The 26,136-nt window shown below is 44.3% G+C and overlaps 1 protein-coding gene across 4 annotated transcripts in view; it reads right to left on the bottom strand.

Annotated features, from left to right (window-relative positions):
- arid3a (AT-rich interactive domain 3A) overlaps positions 1 to 24,866 on the bottom strand; it is a 53,146-nt gene extending 28,280 nt beyond the window's left edge. For 2 of the 4 annotated variants that reach the window (XM_084067821.1, XM_084067822.1), the window contains exons 1-3: positions 24,552 to 24,866; positions 23,129 to 23,551; positions 20,650 to 20,959 (exon numbers count right to left, since the gene is read on the bottom strand). In XM_084067821.1, the coding sequence (XP_083923947.1) occupies positions 20,650 to 20,959; positions 23,129 to 23,535 (717 nt within the window). In that variant the 5' untranslated portion in view covers positions 23,536 to 23,551; positions 24,552 to 24,866. The remainder of the gene's footprint in view (positions 1 to 20,649; positions 20,960 to 23,128; positions 23,552 to 24,551) is intronic. The other 2 variants (XM_084067819.1, XM_084067820.1) reach the window with 1 other exon arrangement.
- Positions 24,867 to 26,136: the final 1,270 nt, after the last annotated feature.

The raw sequence follows: 26,136 nt of genomic DNA, 5'->3' as shown, positions 1-26,136 counted from the left end.
GTCTTTTTTTTTTTTTTTTTTTTTACAGATTGTTCCGACTTCTTCCTCCAGTACATTACGTACACTTAAATGAAATGTCTCTCCAGGCACTTGTGAAAGTGTCATGCTCATAGAGGTATTAATAAACTGTTCATAGGCGTATCAACCACTTGAACCCTAGCGTCCCAATTCTGGCGGTGAACATTAAGGCGAAAATAGCAGATCTACACCAGTTATGAGCTTGTAGATCAGCTATTTTTTGACAAAGTTGTTTTGTGTAGAGGGATAAAAGGAGTCAACTAAGTATATAGGGGTTTAAGTGGTTAATAACCTGCCCATAGCGGTATCAATTAAAAATGTTATTGATTTTTATAATCAACTAAATTAAATTCATTAGTCTGTTGTGCAAAAATAGCAAAAATGTTTGTGTGATGTTTACAATATTCTTAAAGAAAAAAGTGACATTTCAGTGACATTTAAAAATGTAATATTTCTATTAAAATCGCATATTTTTTAGAATCTATCAAAATCAACAGCTAGCGGGGATGAACACGCGGTCGGGCTACTTGGTTCGTCAGTCAGAATGATTGACGGGCGGGGTGATAAGCTTAATGGTCAGCAGTGGAAACAAGAGCATCTACTTCATCCCGCCCCCACAAAGGCCAGCTCTCTGTCTGTCTGTCTGTCTGTCTGTCTGTCTGTCTGTCTGTCTTCCTGTTTGTGTCTCTTTAGAGATGGAGATGTGATGGTGGTGTGCTGATGAGCAGATCAATAAGTTTAACCTCCACCCCTCTGGCCTGTCCTCCGCTTGTTAGCTCTCCTCCCCCCAGCTGAATAATGGGCAGCAGCCTAGGGCAGCACAATATGGACAAAATCATGAAATATCTCGTTATTGATATTGGAAAGTTAATATCATATTGTGACAATATGTGGTTGTTTTATAGGCCTACATTTTAAAAAATAGGCAATCTATAAATGGTAAAAAAAAAGAAATACACTGCAGCATCACTATGCTAACTGCTCTTTCTCTCACCATTTCACAGCAGCCCCTATCATCTCTGCTATGAAGCCTAGAGAGAGGTGTTGAAATGTACGGTGGGAATTGTAGTTCTTCTGTGTCCATTTGGTACACAGTCTTGAACCCAGACCTTTTCCTCACAAATCTAATGTATTATTGATACTCCTGTCAGGTACCTGGCACCAGTGTTAATTTCGTTGACTAAGACTAAAAGACTAAGGTTTTATCTTTATCTTTTTTAAATCTTTTGATATTTAGACTAGACTAAGATTAAACAATTTCAGAAGACTAAAATGGGACTAAGACTAAATGGTGTGTTATTCAAAAGACTAAGACTAAATCAGAATTTGCTGTCAAAATTATAGCTGCCTGGCACCTTCATAATAAACTGCAGTGGAGCTCATAGACAAAACCCTTCCAAAACCACAAGAGGATCTCAGAATGATCACATGGGTCCGTGTACCTTCTGGCAGTTGGATTTTCTTTTGAAAACCACAAACAGAAAACCGCCCGTTGCGCTCGTTTTTCATTTTTCATTTTTCATTTAGGGTCGTGTCGGTTCTTTCGCTCCCGTTCGCTCCCGTGTTTCATTTTTCATTCTTCATTTTAACACAATTTACGTTCGTTTCGCTCCCGTCTTTCATTTTTCATTCTTCAATAAAAAATAAAAAATGAAACGTAAGAAAACAGGGTTTTGCTTTTTCATTCTTTCATTTCTCGATCTTAATATCAAAGATACTGTAAAGACTAGACCAGAAGCGGAAGTAGATATAGGACTTAAAAATAAAAGTGTGTGTTTGTGTGTGTGTGTATATATATATATATATATAATTAAATATAATTTTATTATACCGTAGGCTACATGGTTATAACATTACTATGGCTACATCAATGTTAGACAGATGGACATATAGATAGATAGATAGATTGATAGACAGATAGATAGATAGATAGATAGATAGATAGATAGATAGATAGATAGATAGATAGATAGATAGATAGATAGATAGATAGATAGATAGATAGATAGATAGATAGATAGATAGATAGATAGATAGATAGATAGATAATATAAATATATTATACTGTCGGCTATATTATTATATTAGGCTATTAACATTATGCAAGCTGTATATTTACCATGGTTACGTCAAAAAGAAGACGGACAGATCTATATCTGTCTGTCTGTCTGTCTGTCTGTCTGTCTGTCTGTCTGTCTGTCTGTCTGACGGACGGACGGGCAGATATAGGCCTACGTGATTCTCTTCTTCTCATTTAGACATGCGTTTTTTCATCCAAAATGTGTGTTATATTTATATTATTTAGTTGCAGCATGATACATTAATAGCAATATTACGGAATAGGAAAACAGAAAAAAATCTACCTATAGAATTCAAACTTGGAAAGTTGGGTTGAGACTAGCCAGGTTCACATGACATGGTGCCATGTACCCCAGGTTTATCGGCGTGTTCAACTCTCACATGTACATAACCGTTCAGATTTCAAATATAAAGTGCTTACCCCCGAGCCACGGATGTTACAAGGCGATCCGGACTACGATAAGTACCCTTATCTCCCGTATTGTTCTATAAAAAGCATTTTAATCCCATCGCCGGCCATTTTCTTTTTCTTTTTCTTTTTTTTGTAATGTATCAGAGTGCAATACACCTCCCAACCATTAGTGTCGCATGGTTGAAAGTATCGGAGACAATTTGGAGAAAATGGCCGGCGATCGGATTAAAATGCTTTTTATTTAACATTACGGGAGATAAGGGTACTTATCGCGGTCCGGATCGTGAGGTAACATCCGTGGCTCGGGGGTAAGCACTTTATATTTGAAATCTGAACGTTTATGTACATGTGAGAGTTGGCAATGTAAAAAAAAAATGAACACGCCGATAAACCGGGGGGACATGGCACCATGACTGTCTGACAGTCCGGCTTTCCGACATGGCGCCTTTCCGACATGTCGGCAATTCGACATGATGCCATTTCGACATGTCATCATTTAGACATATTCTAACTGTCAGCGTGGAGGTACTTTCCATAGTTTTCAAACGACCCACCATTCTGACTTGACTTTGGCCAAGGGTGAGACCGCCGTTGGGGCCGTCAGCAGCGAAGTTGGGACCTCCATCCACCCTGCGCCATATACCGAGGTGTTCCTCAGCACGAGTGATGCGCGGGCTGACCCGTTGCCCGCGGGTTGGATCGCGGGGCGAGCGGGAGAGTCAAGAGATCAGAGGCAATTATCGTGGGGCGGGATGGTGCAGGCTGCGCAAAGACGCAAACAAATAAAGAAAAGAAAAAGCATTTGATACCTTCTCTCTCTCCCATTGTTATCTCACTCTCCTATCTCCTACTCTCCAGTTATTTCCTCCTGGCTGGAATCATCTGGGCTTATGTTAAATGTGTTGCTTATTTGAACAATGATGCACAGCTGCCTTTAATGTAGCCTAATGATATCCCCACTGCAACTTTAGTTTATATTGGAGTGTCCCTTGTAGTGCTGTTGTAGTAGGACTGGACACACTCACTGCACAGTGTTGCCAACTTAGATTTAACTTCTTTCCAGACCCCCCCAGCGACTTATTTAGTGAAAAGCTTCTAGCAACAAATCTTCTAGTTACTTTTTCTGGCCCAAGGGGTCACTCATAATAATTGTATATCATATTTTGCGCATTCGGACAGAACAGTTGAGATTTCATTAGACCAGATCTCTGGCAATTGTACTTGAATTCTTATAATTTTAATGTGTATATGGTCTGTCAAGTTTATATTTTCATTTGGTATCAGTCATGAATTTATTAGAATTTATATCAAGCCGGATTTTTCCACGTGCGTAATTACGCACGCAAGTGCATGCTGTAACATAATAATAAACAACGTGTACTGTACATATATGTAGGCCTAGTAGGCTATAGCCCACTGCAGTAAACATTTTTGGGGGTCTTATTAGGGACCCCCAAACTCCAAGCTCCACCTTAGCGCCGCTAACGGAGCGGTTTCAGAAAAGAAAAATGAAAAAAAAATAAAAAAAAATCAACAAATAGCAGATCTACAAGCTCACAACAACACAAGCTCACAAGTTATTGTGAGCTTGTAGATCTGCTATTTTCAAATAGCGTATGTATGTTAGTGGTTCATAATATAATAATTTATATCTGCGAAGTGTAGGATTATTATTATAATATTATAATTAAAGTAAGCGCATCGGTTAGTGTGAGTGAGTGCATTCCCACGGCCCGGGTCTGTCTGTCTGTCTGTCTGTCTGTCTGTCTGTCTGTCTGTCTGTCTATCTATAGCCTATATCGCACTGCCAGGCGTTGTGAGCTTGTAGATTGGCTATTTTTGGTGTCACGGCCTGGGTGGGTCTGTCTGTCTGTCTGTCTGCCTGCCTGCCTGCCTGCCTGCCTGCCTGCCTGCCTGCCTGCCTGCCTGTCTGTCTGTCTGTCTGTCTGTCTGTCTGTCTCTCTGTCTGTATTCTTTATTAACAATGATTATTAACACCAGTTTACCGGTGCCCAGTCTTCCTGGTGCCCACATTTCCCTAGCGCCCACTCATATCCACCCATAAGTGCCCACTCTTCCAAGTGCCCACATGTCCCTAATGCCCACTCGTCCAAGGTGCCCAGTTATCCCTAGTGCCCAGAATGTTTTGGTGTCCTCTCTCTCTCTCTCTCTCTCTCTCTCTCTCTCTCTCTCTCTCTCTCTCTCTCTCTCTGTCTCTGTGCGTCTGTCTACAAACTAAGTGCCTCTGATCCTAACCACCTTTGATGTGTGCGCGAATGGGCCATCAAGTTTGTCTGATCTCCCAGTGGGGAGCTAACGACCGTTGTTGATTCATTGACTGAAGCCATCCACACCTATTTAATTGTTTGTTTGTTTTTCCTCGAAAGCAAAGTTGTTAAAAGACTCATGGAGAAATCATGATGTCATGATGTCATCTCAATCACCTCAATTAATGATCAAGGTAAGGCTTGATCACCAGTGCAATCGCATGCCCTCTGCCCATGATGGGCAATGGAATTGACACTATAGTAAAATTAGAATATCAGATTTGTGGGGAATTACGAGAGAAGGAGAGCTCTGAACATGAGCAGCATGTGAAATCCCTGGTTGAGTGCGCATTGAGGATCACCCCCCCCCCCCCCCCCTTTTAAATCATTAATAATACATTCATAATTTATAACTAATAATGAATTGCTTGAGCTGTATATTTTAAATATAAGAACAGTTTTGCACACAGGGGCTGGACTTTATATACGCACCGTCTTTACGCACGTTGGATTTACTTGCATGCAATAAGTGATTATCTTCTATCTATCTATCTATCTATCTATCTATCCCGCTGCCAGGCATTGTGAGCTTGGCTATTTTTGGTGTCGGCCTGGGTGGGTCTGTCTGTCTGTCTGTCTGTCTTGCACACACGCTGCACAGTCAGGCACACGCACACACACACACACACACACACACACACACACACACACACACACACACACACACACACACACACACACACACACACACACACACACACACACACACACACACACACACACACGCTATGCGCAGTGTTTGAAAACGTTACTTATACTTACTACTAGTAGATAGACAGACAGACAGACAGACAGACAGACAGACAGACAGACAGACAGACAGACAGACAGACAGACAGACCTGGGCCGTGGGAATGCACTCACTCACACTAACCGATGCGCTTACTTTAATTATAATATAATAATAATAATTATAATAATCCTACACTTCGCAGATATAAATTATTAAGCTCACAATAACAGTTGTTGTGAGCTTGTAGATCTGCTATTTGTTGAACAACATGTTGCTGAGCGGTACATATTGCTGGAGATAGTTAGTTAGATAGATAGATATTTAGATATTTAGATAGATGTATAGATAGACAGACAGACACACACACAGACACGCCTTTTTTTCGGTTTAATTTTTTTCATTTTTCTTTTCTGAAACCGCCCCATTAGCGGCGCTAAGGTGGAGCTTGGAGTTTGGGGGTCCATAATAAGACCCCCAAAAATGTTTACTATATATATGTACAGTACACGTTGTGTATTAATATGTTACAGCATGCACTTGCGTGCGTAATTACGCACGTGGAAAAATCCGGCTTGATATAAATTCTAATAAATTCTAATACATTCATGACTGATACCAAATGAAAATATAAACTTGACAGACCATATAAACATTAAAATTATAAGAATTCAAGCACAATTGCCAGAGATCTGGTCTAATGAAATCTCAACTGTTCTGTCCGAATGCGCAAAATATGATATACAATCATTATGAGTGACCCCTTGGACCAGAAAAAGTAACTAGATTTGTCGCTAGAAGCTTTTCACTAAATAAGTCGCTGGGGGGGTCTGGAAAGAAGTTAAATCTAAGTTGGCAACACTGTGGTAAAATAAAATGGTAAATGGTGCATTTATATAGCGCTTCTATCCGAAGCGCTTTACATTGATTGTGCCATTAACCCATTCACACACACATTCATACACCGATGGCGGAGGAAACCATGCAAGGCACCAACCTGCTCACCGAGAGCAATTAGGGGTTCAACTTCAGCGTCTTGCTCAAGGACACTTCGACACTAACTCTAGGGGAGCGCCATGTGCAGTGAGTGTGTCCAGTCCTACTACAACAGCACTACAAGGGACACTCCAATATAAACTAAAGTTGCAGTGGGGATATCATTAGGCTACATTAAAGGCAGCTGTGCATCATTGTTCAAATAAGCAACACATTTAACATAAGCCCAGATGATTCCAGCCAGGAGGAAATAACTGGAGAGTAGGAGATAGGAGAGTGAGATAACAATGGGAGAGAGAGAAGGTATCAAATGCTTTTTCTTTTCTTTATTTGTTTGCGTCTTTGCGCAGCCCGCACCATCCCGCCCCAAGATAATTGCCTCTGATCACTTGACTCTCCCGCTCGCCCCGCGGTCCAACCCGCGGGCAACGGGTCAGCCCTAACCCGCAGGGTGGATGGAGGTCCCAACTTCGCTGCTGACGGCCCCAACGGCGGTCTCACCCTTGGCCAAAGTCAAGTCGGAATGGTGGGTCGTTTGAAAACTATGGAAAGTAACCTACCTCCACTCTGACAGTTAGAATATGTCTAAATGATGACATGTCGAAATGGCGACATGTCGGAAAGGCACCATGCCGGAAAGCCGGACTGTCAGACAGTCATGGTGCCATGTCCCCCCGGTTTATCGGCGTGTTCATTTTTTTTACATTGCCAACTCTCACATGTACATAAACGTTCAGATTTCAAATATAAAGTGCTTACCCCCGAGCCACGGATGTTACCTCATGATCCGGACCACGGTAAGTACCCTTATCTCCCGCAATGTTAAATAAAAAGCATTTTAATCCGATTGCCGGCCATTTTCTCCAAATTGTCTCCGATACTTTCAACCATGCGACACTAATGGTTGGGAGGTGTATTGCACTCTGATACATTACCAAAGAAAAAAAAAAAAAAAGAAAATGGCCGGCGATGGGATTAAAATGCTTTTTATAGAACAATACGGGAGATACGGGTACTTATCGTAGTCCGGATCGCCTTGTAACATCCGTGGCTCGGGGGTAAGCACTTTATATTTGAAATCTGAACGTTTATGTACATGTCAGAGTTGAACACGCCGATAAACCTGGGGTACATGGCACCATGTCATGTGAACCTGGCTAGTCTCAACCCAACTTTCCAAGTTCGAATTCTATAGGTAGATTTTTTTCTGTTTTCCTATTCCGTAATATTGCTATTAATTTATCATGCTGCAACTAAATAATATAAATATAACACACATTTTGGATGAAAAAACGCATGTCTAAATGAAAAGAAGAGAATCACGTAGGCCTATATCTGCCCGTCCGTCCGTCCGTCCGTCCGTCCGTCCGTCCGTCCGTCCGTCCGACAGACAGACAGACAGACAGACAGACAGACAGACAGACAGACAGACAGACAGACAGACAGACAGACAGACAGACAGATATAGATCTGTCTGTCTTCTTTTTGACGTAACCATGGTAAATATACAGCTTGCATAATGTTAATAGCCTAATATAATAATATAGCCGACAGTATAATATATTTATATTATCTATCTATCTATCTATCTATCTATCTATCTATCTATCTATCTATCTATCTATCTATCTATCTATCTGTCTATCAATCTATCTATCTATCTATCTATCTATCTATCTATATGTCCATCTGTCTAACATTGATGTAGCCATAGTAATGTTATAATCATGTAGCCTACGGTATAATAAAATTATATTTAATTATATATATATATATATATATACACACACACACAAACACACACTTTTATTTTTAAGTCCTAAATCTACTTCCGCTTCTGGTCTAGTCTTTACAGTATCTTTGATATCAAGATCGAGAAATGAAAGAATGAAAAAGCAAAACCCTGTTTTCTTACGTTTCATTTTTTATTTCGTAACTTGTGTTAAAATGAAGAATGAAAAATGAAACACGGGAGCGAACGGGAGCGAAAGAACCGACACGACCCTAAATGAAAAATGAAAAATGAAAAACGAGCGCAACGGGCGGTTTTCTGTTTGTGGTTTTCAAAAGAAAATCCAACTGCCAGAAGGTACACGGACCCACATGGCAGCCAATTGTCAATCTAAAATCTGTAGATATGACATGAGACCTGAAAGCTAAGGAGTGAACTCCTGACCGATGGGGGACTGACTCATATCGACCACACACTGAGGTGTGAAGTGTGTTCCACTCTGCATAATGCTTCAATTATTATCCACTACTGTGTTGAATATTGAGGCTATAATTTAGCGATTCTACAGCAATTTCCCAGAACTGTGCGAGTGTGAGTATATGTACCATACTTCACACAGAGGAACAAAGAGCGACACAGGCCTTGAAAGCTCGTGGTGATGTATTCTTATCTATACGTTTGACCCCATTTCTTTCCTCCCACCCCTTTTGACTGGTGGATGAATGCACGCTTTTAACACAAGGCAGCTTTTAAAAGCATCTCAAGGCAACAGAGGCACAAAACCCTCTCTCTTTGTGCCGGTGAATGTCTTTCCAACGATGACGCCCCTAATTGAAAAAGGTGTCAACCTATAGTGCTTTGTCTCTACACTGACTGACGTCTATTCAGCGGAGTTCATAATTATTGGTGCTTTTCCATTGTATGGTACCCGCTCAACTCGGTACCATACTGCCTCGTGCCTCTAGTGTGCTTGCTTTACTTCGCGTTCCGCTACAGATAGCAAGGACCCCCTCCGCGTAGCTGGTCATCATAGCCATGTTTCAACCCTAAACCAGTGATTCTCAACCTTTTTAATTTCAAGGACCCCGAGCTTGATATGCTTTAAGCCACGGCCATTTGATATGTTTTTTCTGTTTTGTTTTTGCGAGTGTGCAAATGGAACCAAATGGAGGCGTATGGATCCATTTGGTAACATTTTCCATTTCCATTTTACCATTTGTGTGCTTGAGTCAATTCTATGCGGTATGATGCACTGGGGAACCAGTGGCTCAGGAAGTCGAGTGGCCGCTTGGGAATTGGAGAGTTCCCGGGTCAATCCCCGGCTACCCCTGGGCTAGTGTCAAAGTGTCCTTGAGCAAGACACTGAACCCTTCCACTGCTCCTGAGGAGTGGTACCTTGCTTGGTTTCTTCCACTGTCTGTCGGTGTGTGAATGCACAGTGTAAATTGCTTTGGATAAAGGCGCTACAGTATATAAATACACCGTTTAGTAACATGGCACGAGGCTACAGGAGGAAGAGGCTTAAACTCTTGAACCCTAGCATCTCTATTCTCAGCTATTTTCGGCAAAGAGGTTGTAGAAGGAGGGAAATAGCTTACCCTGGGAGACCCCAGTAAACTAAAGTAAGTACATAAGGTTTAAGTGGTTTTTCTTTTGCCTAATTTATATTCCGTAGTAGTAGTAGTAAGCCTTGCCGAGCCATGTGGCCCATAGGGCAGGAGTCTATCTCCTGTTTCTGTATCGTGAGGCGGATAGATGTACATGTTCATCCCCCTGCCATGATGTACGAGTACCCCCTGAACATGACGCTAGTGTGTCGCAGGCACATATATGTAACGCTTGGGATTCGAACCTGGGTCTCCCACGTGGAAAGCCAACATCTTAACCACTAGACTAAATGGAATTCCCCATAGCCTGGGGGAGATATTAGACTTTTAGCTCATCAGGCTGAGGCTGTGAGACACTCTGCTACATATATAATGAGTGGTTTTCGGCAAGTGACATTGTGGTGCGATGGTGTATAAAGGACGCTTTAAAGGGGCAGGAAAGCATATGGATGTACAACATCCACGGAAAGGAGAGGAGGCAGATGGAAGCTAAATGGATGCGAGGAGGAAGGCTGTGTTGTGAGTCCACCTTAATTTCCTCATCCTCTATCAGCACTCAGATCCAGGTTCTTATCAGACGTTTGCGTCCGAGAGCGCTGACAGTAAGGCAGGAAGAGAGCGCTGACAGTAAGGCAGGAATAATACCTCACACAGAACCAAGAAAAAAAGGAACCAAGAACCAAGCACGGAACAAAGTGAAAGAACACGCTAGGAAAGAAGTGCTAGCCTCAGCCTTTATGTAATCTTTGTTTACATTCCTGCCCCAAAGCCCACCACCACCCCACCCCGACGCTATATTGAGCGGCTGCCAGTTCCCAGAATCCCCTTGGCTCTACTGATTCTGACTCTGACATCAGCTATACACACACACACACACACACACACACACACACACACACACACACACACACACACACACACACACACACACACACAGAGCAGCCGCTGGACAATTTCCAACATTGCACATGGCAGCCAAAAACCCAGTATTCCCTCAACCTCACGACATGTTCTGCTTGGCTCTGATTCAAGCACCTGAACTGCAACCCCCGTCCTCCTCCTCCTCCTCCTCCTCCTCCTCCTCCCGTGATGACACGCTTCCTTCTCGACTCAGGAGGAACACTTAACCACTTTCAACCTGACACAAAAAAACCCACACCATGCTGAAAATAGCCCATCAATAAAAAATAACCCCCAAGCGCACATGTGAGCTTGTAGATTGGCTATTTTCGCTATCAATCATACAATGAAGTATAACAGGCTTAACCCATTATAAGACCTGAGGCCGATTCTACAAAAGCCTTCTAATCAGTAGTTCTCACACTTCTAAAATGTTCAAAAATAGCAGATGTACAAGCTGTGAGCTTGTACATCTGCTATTTTTTAATAGCCAACGCAAAGAAAATCAAAAATGCTTTCACGGTTTTAATGGGTCAAAGTGGCTAACCACATGAACCCTAGCATCCCTATTCTGTGACAAGCCTTCGGGGAAAATAGGCAATATATAAGCTCACAACTTGATGCGTTGCAATGCAATGTGAGCTTGTAGATTGGCTATTTTCTGTAGTGTAGAGGGGAAAAAGGAGGAGGCCTCGCACGAGCAACTCAGTAGGGCTTAAGTGGTTAAAAGTGATTCCCACATTGCCTCGTCCATTGTTTTGGTCTCTCCTGTCCTTATAACCCGGTTACAAGACCCCACCTTCCACCCCCCCACTCTTCTCCTTTTTGTTAAACCGAACCCGCCACACACTGAGGCTTCCCCTGGACACACACGTCCAATCAAATTAAACGAAGAGCTTCCCTCCCTCTGGACCGCAGTCACGCAACCAGGTTCAAATGATGACATTTAACACGTTGTGTGTCCTCTAAATAATAATGAGGACACAGTAGCTCCGAGGATCAGTGAAATAGTCGGGGTAGGCCTACTAGGAGAGACGGGGTCACTGGTGGGATCGATGGAGTCTCTTAAAGGACAATGACGTTCTAGTAGCATGTCAGACAACGTAAACAAACATTTTCTTGGCAAGCCAGGTTAGCATGTAGTCTCGCGTGGCCCAGACTACTACCACACAATCTGCGAATGCTATATAGAGTCTGGAACTATACCTCCTGAAAGCTGAGAAAGGATGCTTCCGTCATTTCCGTTCACAAAATGGTGTTTTTATGGTTAACGGCCTCCCCAGATCTTACCCTAACCACAACAAACCACTAAACTTACCCATACCAACAGATCCTTACTCTAACCACACCAAACCAACTTAGACATACTGACAGTACCTAACCTGAAGCTGAAAAAGAATCTTTGAATCTTTATTAATGTCGTCCATCGGGAAAGGGAGTGAAACAACGGACATGAAGTGAAGTGTATAGATTGTAGCTTTAATTGCTAGCATTTTAACATTCATTCTAATCACCAAACTGTTATGTAGAACATGTTATCTACATTTGTTCAGGCGTGTTTGTGACTGCTGGCTCTGATCAAAACATCAACTGACACATCAGGGAGGAGAACTAAATGGTAGCAAGCCAGCCAATCAAACAGACAGACAGACAGACAGACAGACAGACAGACAGACAGACAGACAGACAGACAGACAGACAGACAGACAGACAGACAGACAGACAGACAGACAGACAGACAGACAGACAGACACTGTAGATCATATCAGTAGGCCCATCCCAATAAGTGTCATTCCCTTGTTGAGCCTCGACTTCCTGTGGCCACTAACAGCCCTTCCCCCTTCGGTGTGTGTGTGTGTGTGTGTGTGTGTGTGTGTGTGTGTGTGTGTGTGTGTGTGTGTGTGTGTGTGTGTGTGTGTGTGTGTGTGTGTGTGTGTGTGTGTGTGTGCGCGTGTGTGTGTGTGTGTGTGTGTGTGTGTGTGCGTGTGTGTGTGTGTTTGAACAAAATCAATGTTTAATGCCAGCTCTCCTCCGTTCCGCCTGATCACTGTGAGTGCCATGAATGTTTAAATACGCCACTCATTCTATATTGTCCATCTGCTCTCCATCTGGCCTGCAAGGCTCACTGTGTTTAAACCACACACACACACACGCACACACACACGCACACACACACACACGCACGCACGCACGCACGCACGCACGCACGCACGCACGCACGCACGCACGCACGCACGCTCACACACACACATACACACACACACACACACACACACACACACACACACACACACACACACACACACACACACACACACACACACACACACACACACACAGACAAATAGACAGAGAGAGACAGTATGACAGAGAGACAGTATGACAGAAAGACAGAGACAGAGAGAGAATGACAGAGAGAGACAGAGAGCGAATGACAGAGAGCGAATGACAGAGAGAGAGAAAGAGAGAGGGAAACACACACACGCGCACACACACACACACACACACACACACACACACACACACACACACACACACACACACACACACACACACACACACACACACACACACACACACACACACACACACACACACAGACAGACAGACAGACAGACAGACAGACAGACAGACAGACAGACAGACAGACAGAATGACAGAGAGACAGAATGACAGAGAGAGAGACATTTCTGTTTGTCTGACAGACAGACAGAAAGAGAACAACAGAGAGAGAGAGAGAGAGAGAGAGGCAGAGAGACAGGGATGGAAGCTACATTTCAAAGGCTTTTGAACCGTTTGGCCTGAGGACGATATTGTTGGGAGGCCACTCTGTGTGTGTGTGTGTGTGTGTGTGTGTGTGTGTGTGTGTGTGTGTGTGTGTGTGTGTGTGTGTGTGTGTGTGTGTGTGTGTGTGTGTGTGTGTGTGTGTGTGTGTGTGTGTGTGTGTGCCCGCGCACACACACGTGCTTGCTAGTTTTCAATTCCAGCTCTTATGTCCTTAATTTTGGGACTAAAGGGCAGCCTGCACACAGATGTGTGAGCTTTGAAATGTATCCAGAGCAGTATCACATTCGTACAATCGCAGTATTACAGTGTTGCTAGCAGCAGTAAAGAAGTCAAGTCATGTGTGTCCTATGTTTCTGAGCTGACAAACACACCACCACATATGATGACTGTCACCTAAACACACCCGTTAAAAGGTTAGCAGTGGTTGCAGGGTATTTGGACTAGGATTTAAAAGAAAACGCCTACAGATCCGAATCTCATTCCCAATACATATCAAAGACAACCATGTGTCCTTGAGCAAGACAGTAATGCCAAACCTGCTCAGTCACTGAGTCATCCTGGCTTTCAGAGCCATTGTCTCAATGCCTAAAAGGCAAAAGCGTCACGTCATTAACCAACTTGACTAAGTAATGGTTCAATCCCCTTGAACCCCACACTGGGCAGACCTAGCCGGTTGAGTGTCTAAGCGGAAGTACTGGAATTTGGCGGAAGTACCACCCAAGGAAATGACGTTGACACTTTGCAAATCTGTTTACATTCTCCGTGAATGAAACAAGTGTTGTGAATGGTCGAAAAATATAGTTTCCGGGGGAAATACGTACGACAGAAGTCCCGCCTCTATAGACACTCTCTGCTCTAGGTCGTGACCAGGCTTTTCTCTTCGCAGATGAGTAAGGCTGGGAACGAGGCTACTTGAACCCCTGGTGAAACAGGTGAGTAAACGTTGACGAGGCTGATCAGCTAACAACACTGTAAGTTAGCTGTATAGTTTGCTTCCTGGTGACAGAGGTCCAATGATAATTTCCTACTCACGGCTTGCTTGCTTAAGTAGTCCTGTGATTTAGGACCGAAAGACAATCCTCCCTACACCTTATCACATGTCACATGGGAACCAGGGCAGGAAGTTATCGTTGTTCACCCGCACTGAACGGTGTAGGCTGGCTGGAGGCATCCAAAATTCAACAGCTATGTTTCAACAGCCCACTGTGCTGGGACACATCTCAAAATGCAACAGCCACTTTCTTCCACTTTTTAGAATTTTTAGAATTCTTTAAAATGAATGACATTTTCGTCAATGATGATGATGAAAAAAAAAGCAGATCTACAACCCCGTTCTTGCTACAAGCTTCTAGGTCAGCTGTTTTCGCCATATGACATCATTGTACGACAAAGTATTAAATAACTATTCAAATTCAGTATTCTTAGTTGACCGGGGTCCCCCAGGGCTCTATACTAGATCATCTAACATTTCCCTCAACACCAAAACCAGAACAGGGACTCTTAGGTTTCAAGTTGTTAAGTGGTTAATTCAAAGTGTCTGGTAAATTAGAACCACATTAACTTTCCTACCATTTGCCAAAAAATGTACTAATGCTGAGCCGGTTATAATTTCCCAGCCTGCTGGGTGGAGATAAGCACAGACCTCCAGACAGTAACTGCTTGTAGGAACAAGCGAGTCCATGCAATTCAGAGAGAGCATAAAAACGATCCCAGAAGACCAAAAAAGGATGGGGCTTGCAGCCGAACGGCTGCTGTGTTATGGATATATATATATATATAAATATATATATACATATGAGAGGGCAGGTGTGTGTGTATAAATGTGGTCTAGAGATGAGGGTGAGGGTCATAAGGAGGGGTGGTGGTGATATGAAATAACAGCGTTCCAATGGCACCGCACCAGCCAAGCAAATCCGCTTCGCTGGTGGAAGCCGCGCAGAAGATACAGACGACGCCAGTATAATTTGATATCTGCACAAATCCTTTTTTTAATACGATCACACTGACGCACTCCGCCACGGCCAGATATGCTGTATTACGACACCACCAGGGCACGGTGCCCGGGATAACTTGATTAATTAGTTTATTACATATCTGAACAGGTGAACTAGAGAGCCCAGCTGCGCTTGATTTAGTCTGACCTTCTTCATGTGTATGTGAGTGACTAGCTAGGTGTGTGTGTGTGTGTGTGTGTGTGTGTGTGTGTGTGTGTGTGTGTGTGTGTATGTACATGTACAGTATGTATGTCTGTATGGCCGAGCATGTGTGAATGTGAATGTGTTTGCAAGTGTAATGTACAATGTGTCTATGTGTGTGTGTGTGTGTGTGTGTGTGTGTGTGTGTGTGTGTACACACACACACACACACACACACACACACACACACACACACACACACACACACACACACACACACACACACACACACACATACACACGCACGCACACACACACACACACACACACACACACACACACACACACACACACACACACACACACACACACGTAGGAACGGTTTTCCGTTTAGAGGATCTCCAACTGCCGTAGCCTGATAGAAGCAGGCAGGTCTTGTGCAGAGGGTCTGGGGTCCAGAATGGACAGATTATCGCGGTGCCTCAGGCACATTCCAACTGCCTCCACCCACCCACCCAAAATAAACTGTACAACCCTTAACCCCTTCCTACCCACTGTCCTGCTACCTTCACAAAAACACCTCAGACATTTACAGTCCACATGCAACGAGGACACATTGGTGTGTTCATCCAGAACATTTATTTACACAGTCCCGCGGGTTAAATTAACACAGACTCATTAACACACAGAAGCTGGTGAGGTGAAAATAGCTACACGTGTTGAAGAAGGATAAACTTATAAAGGAAATGTACTACACAGTCAGATGCGTGGATGTTTGTGACACTAACATTCTCAATCAATGCAAAGGCTTTTTGATTTCGTGCAACAGGTTGAGAAAAACAACATTACATTTTTCCGTTTCTGAACTTGACACTGTCAATACCCAGAATACCTCACTGCAAAGGCTCGGTTCCTCAGTAGTTCTGGAGGCCATTGTGATTTGTCGTGCTTTCCAATTTCTGACTCAGCGATGCAGAAAGCATTGATGATTCAGCAACAATTTTGATTATTTCTCCTCCCAATATGTAAAATGGCAAATGGTGCATTTACAGTACTGTATATATCGTCCATATTTATGTCCAAAACTGTTACTTTTCAGGATTCTAAAATAGCAAAAGTAGCAAATCTACAAGCTCAAAACACCGTCGCGAAGCGACGCGTTTGGAGCTTGTGGATGTGTGACGCTGTAGTATGATCAAGTAAGGCATTCGTTTACAAAAAAACGGTTAGAATACGGAGATAAGAGGTTTCTGCCCAACAGTGATGATATAGCGCCTTTATCCAAATCACTTTACAATGTGCATTACATTCACACAGACGTCACAGGAAACCATGCAAGGCACCAAGCTGCTCATGAGGGTTAATTCGGCGCTCAGTTTCTTACTCAAAGACACTTCAACACTAAACTCAGGGGAGCCGGGAATCAAACCGGGAACCTTCTGATACCCAAGCGGGCCGCTCTACCTCCTGAGCCACTGCAGTCAGTCAGCGACATTGGCGTGTAAAACAGACTGAAGCCTCTTTCATATAAACAGTGGGGCCTCTTCTCATAATGTCATTCCACTAGCATGTTTACAGTAAACGGCTGTATAGCGGAGCTGTTAAACTGCACCCCATCCCCCTACACTACACTACACTACACTACACTACACACACACACACACACACACACACACACACACACACACACACACACACACACACACACACACACACACACACACACACACACACACACACACACACACACACACACACACACACACACACACACACACACACACACACACGTTTTACAATCCCCAGTTGAGGGGGAGAAAGGGCTGTTGTTGTTGGTATACTCAGAACAGGAAAATAAAGTTGCCATTCCCAGAACACATCAGCAACAACAAAAACAAAGGAATATCATACACCAGCAGGCTGAGAAGAAAACACACATCCCAGAGTCTCAGTGATTCACATTGCAAAAAACAAACCCTCAATTTTGCTGCATGCACTGCCTTGCCACGATTCTTTTTTTTTTGCCTCGACATTTGCCTCGATTACAATTAAGGAACGATTATGAAAAAAAAAGAATTGCAACTCTAAAAGCTCTAAAAAGCTTGTAAATCGGCTATTTGCACAATTTTTGTACGCCACCAAGTACTATATAAGAGTGGTTAATCAGACTAATTGATTTAAAAAAATATATATAGTTAGTGTCGATTCATTGATATTAAAGAAAGGTTAGAGGTTCTGAAAAATTCCGGCTTCGATACATTTTCAGTTATTTGCCCAGCCCTGGTTGACGATCACGTGCTCCAACGTAATTAGTTTTGAAAAGTCTTTGGTTTCATTGAACAGTTGAACACGCAGGCAATGTGATGACGAGTCGAGTTTCAGGAATAGGAACATCCGAGGAATGTGTGCTGCCTGGCGAAGTGAGTGAGGCGACAGATTTGACAGACTTCCCATTAAGAGCTAAATATTGACCACAGTGATTGGGTTGGTGGTAATCTCACACCGTGGTGGTGGAGCTGCTGCACATGTAGCGGGGTGTTGATGCAGGGACAGATTTAAAGGGTGTGGATGCTGGATGCTGGATAATGTGTCCGATGAAGACTCCACCTGTCCCGTTCCCATTTGATACAGGACATCAATCCATGCAGTTCAATCCAGCTCAGCGGTTCCCAAAACACTGGGTCGGGGACCCATTTGTGGGTCGCGAACCACCCATGTCTAGCTCACACAAGTGGCACTATGAAACTGTTTTTTAATGAATAAAATGTAATTTTGTCTAATCTGTATGGTAGACTCAGAGTATGTTAATACAATATAACTTGGGGTGGTTGTATTTTGTCTCCATGCTCTTCTGAGACATTTAGATTGGGTCAAAGGTCATGTCTCACCTAGACACAGGATCTGACATGAATTTTGACCTGATGGTCAAGAGTCAATTTATCCCCTGAGCAAGCACGCAGGCTCTATTAGCTCAATGGTGAAAATGTCAGCACTTGCGCAGAAAACTGGGTTCAAATGCGGGATAGAAGAGGAAAGTTACATAGTGCAGCTATAACTACTTACAACCTGGCGAGCCTAGGTATTTTGTGTATGTTTTGGGCATATTATTTAGCCATATTTTGGGTGAACATAAAAAAATGGTTCGAACATAGCCAAAATAGCAGATCTACAAGCTGTCATGCATTGTGAGCTTGTAGATTGGCTATTTTGAGTATTTCTGAAAAAAACGACTTAAGTGAGCTTTGTTTCCCATAATTATTATAACATAGGTAAAGGGATGGAAGATATGGACAGAATCTAAGGCCAGTCCACACCAATGCAACTCCTTGCGACCATTATCCCCAAATGGCAGTTGCAAGCTAGGAGTTGCATTGGTGTGGACCATAGACTGTATAAATGAATGGGCGGGGAATGAATGCTATTGGTTGTGTAGGTTGTCAATCAAATCATCCCGCCCCTCCTGGAGCATAGCCTACTTTATCGTCAATTTTAGAATAAATGGGACCATAATTTAGCAAACCGCATATCATGATGATTGAAAGGAGACTTTAAACTAGCGACTGGAAGCATATAGAATTTATGACAATTTTTATTACGGTAAGAAAATCTAGACTAAAGTTTGTCAAAAACCCATTCACTTGCGCTAAAATTAATTCTTTCTGACACTTCAGGTCGGCGCAGGGTAAAACAGTGCCTTACTCTGGCCATTCATAAGCTTCCGTGTTGGCCTCATCGTAAATATCCAAGCCTTGCCCCTCGGTGTGGACTGGCCTTAATACCACGTTATTCTTGACCAAACATCTCGATATCGATATTGTGTAATACTCATGCCATATCACCATATTTATTAAATCCAAAATCCCAGACGGTATACAGTATATCGCATATCACGATATTGATGTAATATCAATATATTGCCCAACCATAACTGGAAGCAAGCAATAGTAAGCAGTACACAAGTCAGAGCCACAGCGACCTAAAATAGATTTGAAAAATCTATTTCTGTGTCCCACGAATGATCATGAAGCCAGTGCATGTACAGTAGATCTGCTGGGCTATGAAGAAACAGCAGAACAGGTGAGGAGACATGGACGAGACAGATGGATTTCTTCAAACCACTTGAACTCTTCCCCATATATTCTGGGGGGGAATGTTCCTCGAGTTCATTCCTCGAGGACATTACTCGAAAACAACCAAGAACAAGAACCTTGCCTTCGATGAATTGAGTGATGATTGGTCTCAATAGAGACATTTAGGGTGCTTTTTGAGGACACACTACATAGTGACTGCAACGGTTTCATGTAACACTATGTTTATTTGCATCTGTGACATTGTAATGTGATTCAAATGTTTGTTATTGTTTCTCATTATACAGTATATGTATTTTATATGTTGTTATCAGGGCGTCCTTGAAAAAAAGAGCTTGCTCTCAATGGGCTTCCCTGAATAAATAAAGGAAAAAGAAAAAGAAAGAGTACAAAGAACCCTAATGGAAAAAGACCATAGGCTTTCTTGGGTTTCAAATACGCAGACCTTGTATTGAACTGTACTTTCCTGTGCTTTTTTTTTGCAATCTGCTAATAAAGTATCAATCAATCAACAAGAACAATGCAACCACTATGCATTGCGATATGTTGTGAGCTTGTAGATGTGCTATTTTCGGCGAAGAGATTTAGTGCAAAGGGAAATACTAACAGACCCAGTATAGAGCCCTGCGGGACCCCGGTCAGCTAAGTATATAGGGTTTATGGGGGCCCAGAGGTAAAAACCATATCAGAAACTAAACGGACCATTTCACTTAGGGTCTCTATTACTTTGAGAGTGCTACAAACGTTACATTTTACAGTGTAGATTGGGGGTCCCATAGTGGTCAAGTGGTTAAGTATTATGTGAACATTTTGCGATTCATCTGGCAGCGTGTCCTACCTGTCTGAACTGCTCCTCGTAGGTCCAGTCTGCGTGGTCCTGTGCGGCCTGCAGCTGGCTGAGCGCCGAGGCACTGTGTGGGGGCAGGAGGGCCACGCGAGGCTCCTGGTCCAGGCATGGCCGGGCCTTCAGCAGCTGGGAGTGCGGGTGGAGCTGGCGATGGGGCAGCAGGAGGATGCCCTTGCCGGGCGCCACCGCCTCGCGGCCCGTGGGCAGGCCCACGGCCTCCTCCCCCCCCACCCCGCCCAGGTCATCGTCAAAGTCCTCCTCCATCTCGCCCTCGAAGTCGTCCTCGTCCCATTTCTGTTTACTGTGGACGGAGGGAGGGCATGATGGAAGTCAGGTTTAGAAATGTTTCATCATCGGTTATTAAAGGTGACCTTTCTGAATGACTTTGTGTTGATTTGCAGTGACCCTTCCCTCTAAAGGGCGGTTTATGCTTGGAGCATCAAGTGTAGAAGCGACGCGTCGCAAGACGAGAGCGACGAGAGTCAAAACGACAAACAGTGTGTCGCGGGGGATCGCATAAATTAAAGTTTGCAGACGCTTCCTAAAGCGTTGCGTACTCTGAGTACGGTTGGGAAGACAAAGTGTGCTCCGTCACAACAGAGACAGACCACATTCACTTCCCCGTTTACAGTTTGTTGGAGACGCTGTCAGCGAGTCGCAGACAGTATGAATGCCCAAAACTCACAACGTTGTGAGACATGCTGTGCGACGTGTCATTCGACACTTGAATGCTCAAAGCATACAGTATATTGGCCTTGGGGGGGACAAGTGGACTCAAACCATGCCAAGAAAATGTCCCTGCGACATAACAGAGCCACCAGACCCCCCTAACTGAGGACATAGCATATAACATTTATTGGAGGCACGGACCGTTCTCTTGATGTATGCCACACATGCACTCAAAACGTTCTCTTTGTGTATGCCACGCATGCACTCAAACGGTCTCTTGGTGTATGCCACGCACTCATCAACTTTATTTCAGCTCCCTGTACACCAATGCCTGTGGTTTGGCACCACTGAACTCAAAGTTCAGTGGTTCAAAAGTGTGTTTACAAAGACAAATGCGTCTTTGTAATGACGAGTTTATGCACTGTGACATATACACCCCTCTGTATGTAGTTGTAGACTGAATTCATGCTGACACAGTCTGTTCATATCCTGCTTTATCATTCTCAGTCACCTGAGGATGAGTTACTCTTCTGTTTTTCTTTACCAATCACACTAATGCACGAGCATTACCCCCATCACTTCCTCTGTTTGCTACACAAATACAGTTAGCAACAAAACCCAAAAGAAACCCAACACAAACAAATAAAATAAATGGTGTCAGTCATTTTAAATGAACCACGCAGATTATTGGCGTCAACAATTACTCTCTTGATTATTTTTCAGGCACTTCTGCTTCATGGTACAGCGGGATGACTCAAAGCTGTGACATGATGTTCTGTACTGGACAAGATAACAGCTCACAACAACAATTCAAGCCAGAGCTTTTTGTAAGTCTTTCTTTGCAAATCCAACTCAAGTCCAGTTGAGAGACACAAATCGAACTCTTAATTCTCAGCACATAACCAAATACCCATAGCAGTTTGGCAGTGCCCAGCTAGGTTACTCCAAACACACGCTGCAGAAAGGCAGAACTTTGCAAAAAGCAGTGGGCTAATCTCCCCAGTCACCCACAGTTAATAAGTCCCATGCATATGGCACTTACTTATGGATTTATTGGATTATAGCACAATGGAGCCAAATTACGAAATCTAAGCGAGAACACCAACATTAGAATAGAATTTTGATGAAGTTTGGTAAGTTTTGTGTGATTCAGGCGTTTTAACATACTGTATGTTTTGAGAGGCACCAGACTTCAATCATGAATAGGCTGATGTATCTCAATAATGAAAAAATGGGGTTTTGAGGAATTCAATCCTATCAAAGTAGGAATGACAAAGGACCCATGTGTCAAAAAGCCTACAGTTACATTGTACTCTATTGCTGAGTTATAGCCCAAAATGTAAAGTGGCCTGGCACAGCCTCACCATAAGGCCGATTTGATGACGAGTGGGCCCATTAGCTGTGTACAGAAAAACATAATCTCCGTCTCTCGGCCCGTCGGAGATAGATTAAATTCAAAAGAAATTAGTAGGACGCAACAAAAGCCTAACGCGACTACACAGTCCCTTGATCTCTGCTTTGAAGCAGGATGGGCCAAACCAGTGAATAATTTGGGGGCCAGCCATAGCTGAGTAGATAGAAAGTCCGTCTGGGAAACCAGACCCCAGTTTGTGCCCCGGCCAAAGTCTATGTGTCGCAGTGTCCCTTAGCAAGATACTTAATCCCTAGACATGCACTGAATGAATACAGTGCAACAAACGATACTCTATGTCTTCTGTGTACTTGTCCACGAAATATTGACGTGAAATGATCACGTCAAAGTTGTCCTTTCCCATCCTTAAGCAGTCTGCTCTATACTCACATCTGCTCCTCCTCCTCAGAGCCCATCATGTCCTTGTACCGCTCCTCCTCGTCGTCGTCGTCGTCATCGTCCTCCTCCTCTCCTCCGCTGCTCCTCTCCGACATGGGGCTGTCCCTGCTGCTCCTCTGCAGCCCGGCGGCCACCGCCCGCATGGCCGCCAGCGCCGCCATCTGGGCCTGGGCCTGCTCCGTGTCGGGGGCCCCGCCGCCGGGGCTCCCCATGATCTGGTCTCCTCCTCCCGCGGCGGCGGCCGCGGCGGCTCCTCCTCCTCCCGCGGCGAGGGGGCGTGGCTGCGCGTGGTGGTGGTGGTGGGCGGCGACCTGCGCTTGCTGCTGCTGCTCCAGTTCCATCAGGAGCTTGGCTCTCTGCTGTCTGTGGAGGTTCTCCATCACCGCCTGCAGCTTCATCTCCAGCGCCCTCCTCCTGGGGTTGCGTAGATAGATTATAGACATTAGATCATTCAGTCGCCAGAGGCAGCACAGCAGTTAAAGTATACAGAGTAAAAGCAGTACTTTAGGCAATTATTGTTTTCGTAGGAGACGAGACGCGACTTCTGATTGGCTGAAATGGGGGTAGGGAGTGCTCGGCTGTGTTCACTTGGACCGCGCAAGGCGGTGTTGACGTGTCGGAGGTACTGAGACTAGGGGGGGCAATGATTTACGATTCTGTCCCTATCGGGACATAACTCGAACAGCGCTGAGTCGGCTGAAGCGGACTTCACAACGTTCGGCACGGCAACTCGCTCGCTTGAGCTCGCTCGGCGGTGCCTCTCGTGGCTCAAGTCCGCTTCAGACGGAGCACCTCCCTCGGGGCTGTGCTACAGCTACACAATAGCTAGGAGTAAAAAAAATTAAAAATAGCGACAACATCGCCAAAACACTATCAGCAATGAACGGTTACAGTATTAGCCCGGTTTGGAACCTCATTCTCCACTATAGATCCGAGATGAGGCTCCGCTGCGTCGAGTCCCGGCACAGGGGCCCAATCGGGACACCTGACACCTGCGGTCGGAGGTTGAACGGGAAAACAGGGCACAGGCTGACTTAATAAGCTATTTTAACGGTTGTTTCAACCTCTCGGTTAAATTTTACTTTCCGACTATTTTGTACCATCTGTAAGCGTCTCGGACTACCTTTACTTTTTGGATCCGATGTGTGGGGAAAAGGTAATCATTGGGGACTTTCGCCGGACCCAACCTCTGAGTGAGGTTCCAAACGGGGCTACGGCAGTACATGACGGTATACATCCGATACAACAGCACCCTGCACTGTGCAGGAAAAACTACACACAATCACAGCGCCATTACCGTATCCCGCCCTATGCAGAAACAAATACACACATTGTCATGATATTTTTGTTTACGATTAATCGTCGTATAATTATGTAACTAAATGAATTAGGTAAATTGCTGCGACAGGCCTACCTCCTCTTCCTCCTCCTGTCTTCCTCCACCTCCGCCCTCCTGCCTTTCCCCTGAAGAAGCACCCTGAAGGGAGGGTGGCGGGTGGGGGACGTGGTTGTTGAGGACGGGTCTCCCAGCTGGTCAGTCACGGTATTCAGTGCAGATGCTCCTCCTCTGAGACGTGGGGGCAGCGAGGAGGAGTAGCCCCCCTGCTGGCAGCTGGTGGCCGTGAGCGGCTGCAGGGACAGAGGAGGTGGTGGTGGTGGTGGTGGCGTTGGGGGGGTGTGCTGGGGGGTCTTTGAAGGGAGGAGGAGGAGGGCTGGTCGCAGCAAGAGCAGTGAGACATGCACTCAGCTGTGGAGTCGCGCGGCTGGAGAAACGGGCTCCTCGTCGGGGGTCTGTGTGGGTCTAGAAGAAGGACTACAGAGGATCCACTGTTCCACTTAGTAAGGCACAAAAAACAGCTGTGGGGCCGGGGGGGGGGCGGGGCACGCTGACTTACAGCTACCAAGTCCTGTGAGAGAAAGACGAAAAGGAAAAGTCAACATGTTAATGGGTTTTGTCTTTTTCATCGACAGTTTCTTTTTCATAATTTCCCGCTAATTTAAGTGTCAGTTCCTCCCACGGTGTCTAGTCCCTGTCACTGTCAACCCCTACAGGAGTTTCACCAGGAGGGCGTAACGCACGCGGAGAAACATGCTATTCCTTCCTTGATACTGGAGCAATTGGTGGTGGAAAACCTTGCTCCAGGGGAAATCGACAGTATTCATTTCCTATTCATTTTCCCCCTGGAGATGAACCCAACCGGTCTGGGGAATTGAACCTATGACGTTTCGGCAACAAGCACACCTCTCTGACCTCACTCTGACCTCGCTCTTCAAACGAGGTCAATTCTAGTTCTTATTCATAATCTGTAAAATGGAATAATAATAATAATAATAATAGAATTGACCTTGTTTGAACTTCACGAAATATTGTCCTGTTGAGATGTATTGGTCTACTACTTCTAACAACTCATTTTGAGATCCTCTCAGCTTTGCTATTGTCTGACTCTGTCTCAATGTAGGAATAACGCAGTAGGGAGTGGATTACCAACTGCGCTCTGAAAAAAAAAAGAAGAAAAAAAAGCTAAATGTCGGGCGTGGTCCAGGCGTATACCACTAATAGGCTCTAATGCCTGACAGCACGGTCGCGGGTTCGAATCCCGACCCGACCTTCGCTGTGTGTCACACTCCCAGTCGCTCTCTCCCTGTTTCATGTCTATCTTCACTGTGCACTATCATTAAAGGCAGAAAAGCCACCCCCCCCCAAAAAAACTAAATGTCCAAATAATTAATGTTCTCACTTACAATTTCAATTCAATTCAATTCAAAGGGCTTTATTGGCATGAGAAAACATACGTTTACATTGCCAAAGCAAAAAACACAATACAACAATACAGCGATATAATCAAAACAAAAAATTTACATTTGAAAGTCAGAATCTTCAATAGATCAATTTCTATGTACCAAGATCACTGGGTGCAGGTATAGTGCAGGAATATACACCTTACAGTATACTTACAGTATACCTATCAAAAAGGGGATGAACCAAAAAGGGGATGAAC

This window comes from Gymnoscopelus microlampas (genome assembly GCF_963454915.1).
Source record: "Gymnoscopelus microlampas genome assembly, chromosome: 9".
NCBI classification, from domain to species: Eukaryota; Metazoa; Chordata; class Actinopteri; order Myctophiformes; family Myctophidae; genus Gymnoscopelus; species Gymnoscopelus microlampas.
This window is presented reverse-complemented; position numbering and strand designations above follow the sequence as displayed.